Source organism: Tripterygium wilfordii, chromosome 7 (genome assembly GCF_013401445.1).
Source record: "Tripterygium wilfordii isolate XIE 37 chromosome 7, ASM1340144v1, whole genome shotgun sequence".
Lineage (NCBI taxonomy): Eukaryota > Viridiplantae > Streptophyta > Magnoliopsida > Celastrales > Celastraceae > Tripterygium > Tripterygium wilfordii.
The window spans coordinates 14,610,500-14,620,751 of record NC_052238.1 but is presented as its reverse complement, the minus strand read 5'-3'; the positions used below and the strand labels follow the sequence as shown (position 1 = coordinate 14,620,751).

Genomic DNA, 10,252 nt, shown 5'->3' with positions numbered 1-10,252 from the left:
ATTGAATTTTTAGCCCAAATATATTAAAGATATTGTCTACTTTGGGTCATGGTCCCGCATAAATTTATTCTTTAAGTGTCATCACCAATGACTCGTAGGCCCAAAAAACACATCTACAATATGAGAGGAGTCGAACTTTGCTTATAAACCACTCGACTTGATTATATCAACTAATGTGAGATTTTTAGTCTTTACATTCCCCGCACTTGTGGATTGAGTTATGTCAAACCCAACAAGTAGACACGTGGAGGCCCGTCCAAGTTGACTGAGACTTCGCTTCTATATTATGTTGAAATTCCGAACCCAAATTAATACATTGTAGATATTGTCTACTCTGTGAAGATACATCTTGCTTATTACTTAATTATAGAGTTTGATTTTGGTTTTTTTTCTGGAGTATTTTACTTGTTCAATATATGTTATTTATGGGATAAGTGTCTTTTCCCTATATTTTTCTTTTTTATATTATAAAAAAATAAATAAACGTCATCATATGAGAAACATGGCATTTGCATGAGAGCATTTGATTCGAACCCATCATTTTTGGTGAGGTGAAGTGGATTCTAAGCCAAATCATTTAAATTACACTCTCATTATGTTTCTACAAAAGAATCATACAGGCTTACAAATCGATTAGCTTGAGTTTTTTTTGACTTTTTAGTTTTTTTAAAAAAATTAATTGTATTATAGATAAAATTGAATTATTAATATGTTGATTGGAGACATTTTCCCATTGTAATATACAGTCAAGTAGCTTGTTGTAAGTAAATTAATTGACGCATTTAGGGTATTGTTACAATTGTTAATAATTTAGTGTATTGTTACAATTCTTGTTATTGTTTCGTTATAATATTAGTAAGTCAATTAAATTATAGCGAGTTATGACTTTTGAAATGATATTGTAGGTTGTTGTGTTGTTGTAGGGCGATGGATAATGAGTTATTACTTTGAAATGATGTTGTAGGTTGTTGTAGGGCGATGGCAGCTATTGTTGTAGTTGAGATGACAATGGTTATGTCAAGATTAGCAAGGAGAATACATTGTCAACACTTGCCTTTTCAACTTTTTTATTGTATAATTAATGATTAAAATTAGGTTTTGTTGTAAGATATGTCATTGTTCTAAATCCAAATTTGAAAAAATGTTATCATTATTGTGAAACAACAATTTTGCTAGACATTTTTTATTGGGGTAGGCTCAGCCTCCTGAGCATATGGGGTCGGATTTATAAAGGAAATAAAAAAAAAATTTGCGAGGATCCAGCAGTAGCGTTGTCGAAAATATTTTTTGGTTATTTATAATTAGCCCATTTATTTTTATGTTATTAGTTTTGGGCCTTTAAATTGTATTAGTCCATTTATTTATAAGTTATGGCCTTATGGACCAACTAACAAGTTACAATTTGCAAGAACATTAAGCCCATTTTTAGCCAAATAACATATATGAATACATAATTTTTAGATACTAGTACTCTGTTGCACAATACCGAAACATACATCATCCCAAGGTTGAATTGTGAATTATGAAAAGAGAAGTTTGTGTCCAAGTTACTTCCTATGACCAAAGATGATTTGGAAGCTCAAACATGTCTTCTATTTTTCCCAGTATGAATCGCTCAAAGAAATACAAAGTAGAAAAAAAATCAAAGGGTTAACGAAAGAAATTCCAATCAACCGGAAACAAGTATAAGCAAGATCTAAATTCAGATCAACATACAATAATGAGACTTGAATAATCATATTACATCAAATGCAGTGTATTCTGAAGAACCTGTATATAACAGTCACAATGTCCGTATCACAGAAGGCCAGTCATGTCCTGATCGTTCTTCCTAACAATCTAGCACTGCGTTGTCAGAGTAAAATATGGAGGTTACAAGGATGAGGGACAAGACAAAAGCAAACACCTTGACCTCAAACTTTGCGCAAGCAAACCAGAATTGATATTTATGTCTAAACAAATATGACTTCAAACTTGGCGCAAGGGTTGCTTTCAATGTGGTGTTTGAAATCGTCATCCCCATTGAATCTAAAGTCGTACAAAGCTTGCCTCTGTGTCAGGCCGGCAGGGTGTATTCTGTAAACTTTAAGCTCATCACCTCCTCGTATGCTTTTGGGTCGGTCTTCCTTCCAAATGGGTACGTGTTTCATGGACTTGAACTTCTCAAGCACAGCTGATTCCAAGGCCGTCAGGGTCAGATCTCCGGACCTGCATGTCAAATTTGCATTAATGTTTTTCCAAAAGAAACATATGAAAAAATATTCACATTCAAACAATGTTATAATGGGAAATTAACAGGCACATTCTCCCTGTTATACACATTATCCCAGTTATTACACGACTCCTAAAATGTTGGAAACTAAGGAAACATCATTTCCTTTTTTAAAACAAAAGTTCAACAAGGGAAATCCATAAACAGGGCCAAAATGCTAGTAGAACACATGATAGGTAACGCTCTTTTTGTTTCAAGGAAAATCAAGCTTTTGAAATTGCGTATTTTCCCTAGGAAAAATAGTTAAAATTTTCGACATATGTGCTATGTGAATTTGTTAAGGAAAGCTTCTTGAAACAAACACTGGAAAACTTTGAGTTTTCCTAAAGCTTGATTTCCTCGAAACAAGCAGAGCATTAGTGTCCACATTTTTGGGTTTGACAAAGTCAGCTAGTTTGCTATTGCTTGCTTTCATGCGATGCAAGTTCTTTGGTGGCTTGGTGCACTCTGTGTTGAATGCTGACAACATTCAGTCATAACAAAGTAAAATGTAACTGTCAAAAACTGACAGATTACCTCAAGAATATGGACTCCATATGGAACCTCCCCCTTTCTCTTACGTATAAATGATACACAGTTTTTGAGCCTCTTGTACACTTGCAGGGTCGCTTCTTAAATTTGCTCTTTTCCTCCTCCTCTTCGATCATAGTTGCTAGGTGAATGCAAAGACGACATGATGAGTGTACAGCTGCCATATCTATCAAGGCCTTGAAAGAATCTGAAGGACCATCATACTTCCACCTAATCAATAAACAACTAAAATGTCAAACCAGGGTACCAAGAGGAGCAAAGAATCTCTCTTTACCGGAAAACTCTAATTTTAACACTAGTTTTTATACTGCTAGAGTGATAGTAGTAATCCAGAATTCATTATAAGAGCGACCTTAATGACTGATTGTATGCGTCAGGATTTTCTGCAAGATATCTCATGGTCTTAGCAACTGGCTTGACATCTTCTAACTGTTTTATATGTAGAATGGAACCAGGATATGGAGCAAAATCTTGAATATTTGGAGCACCAACAACAATAGGGATCGTTCCTGCAAATATTTTATTCAGATGAGACATCATAATTGATTCTCTAACCCATCTTCATTATCTCCCCGATTCAGAAGAGCAACATTGTTATACATGCCTATTAGGTTAATTAAATTAAAAATATCTATTATTTCCCGATGAAAACACACGAATAAGACTTGCTGCTTTTCTTAAATGGAAGTCCTCAGATTTAGTTCTAAAATGTCCCAATATTTGACGCGTGCATGTGTATTTTAGCAAACCATTTGAAAAGACTTTGCCGACAATTTCTTGAATTCTATATTATTTCGCAACTGAAGTTTGTTACAAATTCAATGCTGCATAAGTGCATATATGATTATCAAAAGTATAAGGAAGGCATAAAAGGAATCGTGCACTATTCTAACACATTAAAGCAGGTTAAGGGGTAAAAAGAGGCCAACTAACATATAAAAAAAGATAAGAGCAAAGGAATAGAGAAAAATACATGTAGTTTCATACCCGCAACAAGAGATTGAAAAAACTTTTCAGTGACGTAGTCATCCTCATTGGAATTCTCAAAAGCCAAGCTAAATTTATAGCGCTTCAGAGTTTGTACTTTGTCAACTGCAAAATAATAAACATTAAAAGAGAACATCAAAATGATTTTCAGCTATAGAGAGAAATTTCATTTGAGATCCTATGGTATATCACATTCAAATGTTTCAAAGCCACATTTAAGGTAACTAAGCACATAAATCAAGCACTAAAAAGTAAAAATGACCGAAGCAAACAAAGTGTGTCGTGTGGCAGCCAACTGCATCACACACTTTTTAGTCATCACTTGTATGTAAACCTAGGAAGCAGCCCCTGTAAATTTCTGTACGCACCTTCGGAGCAAGACACCAGGAATTTGTCAAAAGGAATTTTTACAAAAACCCTTTTTGGAATTTATTCAGTTCAGTAAACTTCATACATTGTTCTCCTAATGTCATTATTCATTGTAATAAATGAAAATGCAAAGAAGCCCCAGACCTGGTTTAGTCTAACATATAGACCTCCTACTAAAACACCACCACGAGCAATAAAAAATTTTACACTACATTAACAACTGGATTTAATCTATCTTCACATATTACAACTAAAATAAGTGCCTATAGCATAATCTAGTTTGGATTCTTTGCTAAGAAAGACCAACACAAATTTTATAGACCCTTGCATCCATTCTTAGTTCAAACTTAAAATTGGTGGAAAAAATAGCATCAAATATTAGGGAAGTAGCACAAATATGACTGCATGAATGGATGTTTGCAAAACCAGTACAAGTACACTTGCAAGCAAACTGGCATCCCTAATATCTAGAAAGAGAAGGATTCAAAATTCCAGTTCATGTTTAGAGTTCCAATATCTTAAAAGAGAGACCTCAATATAACTTAATTGCCAAATATGCTGATGTAAGCCTTGAGTATAAATTAAAATTCATCCACAAAAGCATTGATGCATCAAACATAAAAAGATTTTGAGTTACAGTCCAGGGAAAGCACAGAACAGATATGTGAAAGCTAAACTAGAACGCAAATTTCAAGTCAAGGAAAAGGCAAACATCTGGAATTACACTTATTCAGAGTTAATAACTCATCAATGGATACACTATGTCTTCAAATTACCAAACAATACACATAGTAGTGCCTTTTATTATCTTTAAGACTTTAACGTATCAGAAAATAACTGGGATGCTCACCTCTTCCATCACGGTTCCGATGACAACTGCCATAAGAATCTATTGTGATGTTGGATTTTTCTAGTGCTTCAAGAGCTTCCAAACGGAAATTTCTAGCTCCACAATTTGAAATGAAAGCAGCTGCCAGGGATTTCTCTGTCTTTGGCTGCACTGGTGCCATTATATCATACTCAGACCACGAAAAGTATCCAACGGGAACATCTGATGACAGACTAGTTGTCATGACAATATTATATCCCATCCTAGTATACAAGAAATTGAAATATTAGTTTTACTCAAATATTTCAGCAGGAAAAGAATCCTACTCAGCAGGAAAGCCACAGAAACAGCAAGAAGTGATTGACCATAGTACTTAAATTTATTTCCAACGTCTGCTTATTTGCGGATAGTATGTTTTACAAGACATGTAAAGTCTAGATATGATCACCTCATTTAGGAGAAATTGATCTGCACAGGAGTTCTCCTTAGAAAGGCTTGTGTTTCCTGTGCAAGGCCACGAGAACAAAAGCAACAATAGCATTGCTAGGCAGTTTCCTCTTGCTTTTCTTCCCTTGTTTAAATACATGCTAACCCATATTTATTTTACAACGTTGTCCTTTTCTACTAGAAATGTATAATCGAACAGAAAGAAAGGAGAAAACCATGATAAAGAAAATAGAAATGCTGGAGATGTAACATTAAGGACATTAATACTAATCAAACATAACATATTGTGCCCATTTTTTTTCCCCCTAATTAGTCTTGGAGAAGAGCTGGAAGAGTCTTCTACTTCTCATTTTTCTCCCACTATTGTAAATTGAATTATAATGAAAGACATGATTAGAAATCATTATGACTAGTGTCTTTGGGTAATTAAAAGTGAACCCGTTAAGACCAACATTTTGAAGCCAAGTATGTCTGGCTGAAAACACATTCGGCACCAGAGGAATCAAATGCCTTCTTTTTTTTGGAAGAATGTGAATGGAATGCCTATAAGGGGGAAAAACAAATAGTCTTAAACTAACACAAGAAAAACTCACCACAAAATAACACAATAAAAACAGCTAAAGTTATGCATCTCTTTCAGCCACAAAATTCACTGCTTGACTAAGGAACATTAAGATCTGTGCAGAATATATTTACGTTGGAATCAACCTTAGGTATGACTTCTAATGAAATTTAGTTACAACTCCAATTTAGTTACGACTCCTAGTCCTTCCTCCTACTTATTTTAGTTTGAAAGCCACTATAAGAGTTATCATTGATGATTTCCAGGACAAACAACTCTAGAAACTTAAAAACTTCGGGATAAATTCCAGCACTTCGTTATCTTATTTTCAGGGTTTCACCTTCTTATGGGCCTTAAAGAAAGCTCCTTTTGCATTTCAAGGAAAAAATAAAATTCCCTCCAGTTGTTGTGAACTGTGATGTAATCAACCTTAGGTGTGATTTCCAAGAAAATTTTGGAGTAACTACTAGATCTTTTGTCCTATCCTTTTCAGTGAGAAAGGAGTTAAAAGAGCAATGTACATGACTTTTTCTATTCAACAGATGTTCCATTTTCACATGCCAAAATAAACAATCGATTTGTTCTTAAATTAACAAAGAAAACTGGAAAACTGATCTTGTCTCGGCACGAAGAACCATACCCCCAACCACCCAAAAAGATGGGGGGAAAAAACATCTTAGCATTCACTCTATTGCAACCTTAATTTTTCACAATCATTATCCATTACAAACCCTGATAAATTGACCACACCAAAATTAAGCGGCAAAGAACCCTGAAGGGAAAAAAATAGAATTAACACTATTGTCTACAAAAATAATTTTGTCATAATCGGCAATGTTTCATGTATTTTCAGTTCCCCTACAAATTCATTAGCTTTTTTCCACAACCTTTCATATCCAAAATGACCATAAAAAAATTCTGTTCAAGAAAAAAATAAGGCATCTTGTAATCTGGTGATCTAATTTGAAAGAGGATAAGAAGTGTTGCCAACTATTTATGAGTCAGAAACAATGCAACAGCTAGTAGTTGTTTGATCATACTAGATTCTAATGGACTCGAGAATGTGACTCATTTTCGAGTTTAGATTGGTTCACGGACCAACAAACTTCATGTAATGCAAATCTCAGCACCTCTCTCTCTTCTACACTACAGCAAACCAACACTAAATAGTTTCCAAATTTTTATAAATAAGATAACACTCTTACAAGAAACAAACCACAGCAAATTTTCTACGTATCACTTCAAGAAGATAACAGAAGTAGCATCAGCTTAAAGTTTACTAATGATAGAAATATACTTGTTTGATACTTGCTCCAGTTTCTTATTGGATGCAAACAAAATTATCTTTCAGAAAACAATAAGATCATTTTACATTGATTGCATTCCAAAAGGATCATTTTATATTTTCTTACCCACCGTCGTGCTTGAGCAATATTATTCTCTGGATAGAAGTGGGATGATTCCATTGATCGGACCACAGTAGCTGTTCCAGCTGCTCTATGTAGAGCAAATATAGCATCAGGTTTCTTCCCAGAAATAAATCCAAACTTGCATCCAACAGAACAATCCTTCCATTCCTATTATAAAAAAAAAAGTACACAAAAAACAGTATTTCACATGACCAGAAAGACAAAAAACAGGTAATATAACCATCACAACTCCACGTTGAAGTTCACATAGGAGATTCCACTAATAGAAATTCTCAAAGCTGGAATATATTGACAGATGGTAAAGTATATTATGACTAGAAACAATTACAGTTCATGACAGGAGCACATACGTCGAAAATATTAGAAAGTCATCAAAGGTGGAAGATAATAGATGCTTACAAAATTTATAGATTTACTTCAATATCACAGTTTCATGATTGAATGCCCAAAAGTCCCACGAGAAATTATGCCTTTCTATGCCTTGCATGGCATTTGTCCCAAAAACAGATTCTCAATTAAATTAAGAACCCAGATAACCAGTTTTTGAAACTTGTTGTCATTCAAACCTTCAACAAAAATGTAACCAGTAACGATAAACAAAATGATACACAAAATATCTGCAAGTTTATGCCAAGCCATTTCCTTCACAAAAATATTAAATGAAGTAGGCAGCAGTGTAAGCAACCAAGTTCTTGAAGTCCTAGAAGTCACACCAGTAACTCTGTCCTACAAATAAATTCTGGTTCTACAGCATTAAATTCGAAGTTGGCAATCCACTGCTGCACACTCTTACTGAAAAATTCTTAATAACAATTAGTTCTGATATTTCAGTAGCAACAGAAATGTTCCATCATCTTCCATCTGGATTTTATTAATACTTCAAAATTAATAGAATCCAAACTAGATTTTAAAAATCCCTTCCCATAAAAACCAAAAATTTATATTCACAAACCAGAATGAAAAGTTCTGCAAATAAACCCCATAAATCTTGCTCTTGGAAATAACCAAAGCATTTCGGGTAGTCAAAAAAACCTGCTCGCCACCAGAAACCCAGATGGGATCCGTCTTAAAATCCCTGGAGTATGCCACGGCATCCTCTTTCTCCAACCACTCCTCGCAACTATCTGATTGTGTATTCCGTTCCCCACTCATCACCACCATCGCCAAATCATCATTCTCCACGACAAATTCAGGCGTAGGCGGCGACCGGTAAAACAGGTCAGCCAAGGTATCGACGAAAGCTGCTTTATTTGCCATGTCAAGCCTACCCAGAAAAGCGATCTCAGCTAGTACCACTAGAGCTACATATAAAGGCACGAAATTGGACCATCTCCTCTTGTTACCCTGAGACGCACCATCCGATACGGGCAATCCTTCTTGGGTCGCGCCTGCTCTCGATCCTCGTAGATTTGCAACAATACCCATCAATCAAAACCTCTCAAGTGTCTCAGGATTACCTTTTTTGGGTTTTTTTTAGGGGTTATTGGTTTCTCTTTCTCTGTAAATGAGAAAGAGAAGAAAACAACAACAAAAAAAGTAACAGATATTGAATTTTCAAGCAGTTACGAAGAAGTAATTGAGGTTTAAAAAGATGGGTTCATCATCTCAAAAACAGAGAGAATGCAAGGGTTTTGGGGTTTGTTTTAAAAATCAGTTCGCGATTTGGCTTCAAATTCAGGCAAAGATTTTCAGATATTTTGTTTTATCATTCCAATTTCCAAAGTCCACGAGGACAAAGGGATTACATAATAGAGGGGACTCATGAGAAATTAATGTATTATATTAATGTTACTGGGTATGTTTTGGGGTAATTAAGGTTGTACTAAAATTATATTACATTAACTCCCTAAAAAAACAAAGGTATATTATATTAATTACATCTGCTTTCATAGCAAGAAGTTATGGACCATCAACTTTTTTAAAAAATGAAGAAAAAAGGACCCTCTACTCTTTTTTATTAAGAACGAAAATTTCATTAACCAAAAGAGAATTATATAAATCGATTTTGGTCCCTTGTAATCAAAGAACTAATAACCGACGGAAAACTCGAATGCCAAACAGATCGACTAACGGTAAGCTGAGTTATAGCATTATCAGACTAAGGAACATGCAGGCACAAGGTAATCCCAATACTACTCATAATAGACTTTATCTCCCCAACAAAGTGTCCTAATGTAGACTCCATATAATCTTCATCTGTTAATGCTTTGACAACAATGGATGGACTCCTAGGTATAATCTGGATGAGTTTTAATGCTACGAAGAGTACTAGTTTTGACAAATCTCGTTTTTCAAGTTGGTCTCTAGTTAGGAACGTAATTGTTATGATATTTGTAACCGAAAACATCTTGGGGAGGGACTCCTAAGTAGAATTGAACTCTAAGTTATTCTTCTATTATAAATACTAGTGGTTCATGAGTGTTTATTGGCAGAGAGAAACAAAGGACTGTGAGGTGAGCATTGAGAGAGAGCAAATGGACAAACTTTGTATTGTATCTCTTGGGTTTTTCTTTGTGAGAAAAAATTGTCAGTGTGCAATTGTATAAATTTTCTACATAGTGGAATTTTCTCTTGGTTGTCTTTTGACACCAACCGTGATTTTTCTTCGATTTTGAAGTTTTCCACGCAAATTTCTTATGTTGAGGTTGTTGCATTTTTTATTTTAATTTTCTCTATTATCATGTGATATTTCTGTTAAGGAGGATCAAGCAAATTTCCCAACATGATTGGGAGTTTTTTTTTATAGTTTATATACACTTATGCGGCTTTCTTGATTGCCTCCCAGTCAGAGAAATTTGGTTAATTCACTTTCTATTTTGTATCTG

General features: G+C 34.6%; 1 protein-coding gene across 1 annotated transcript; it reads right to left on the bottom strand.

Moving 5' to 3' along the window:
* Positions 1-1,684: 1,684 nt before the first annotated feature.
* Positions 1,685-9,168, bottom strand: LOC120002716 (glycoprotein 3-alpha-L-fucosyltransferase A-like). The gene is made up of 7 exons (XM_038851491.1): positions 8,460-9,168; positions 7,414-7,574; positions 5,010-5,251; positions 3,791-3,895; positions 3,156-3,312; positions 2,789-3,013; positions 1,685-2,208 (listed from the first exon to the last, which is right to left on the bottom strand). The coding sequence occupies exons 1-7, from the start codon at positions 8,850-8,852 to the stop codon at positions 1,953-1,955; spliced, it is 1,539 nt and encodes a 512-aa protein (XP_038707419.1). The 5' UTR covers positions 8,853-9,168; the 3' UTR covers positions 1,685-1,952.
* Between the last annotated feature and the right edge of the window lie 1,084 nt (positions 9,169-10,252).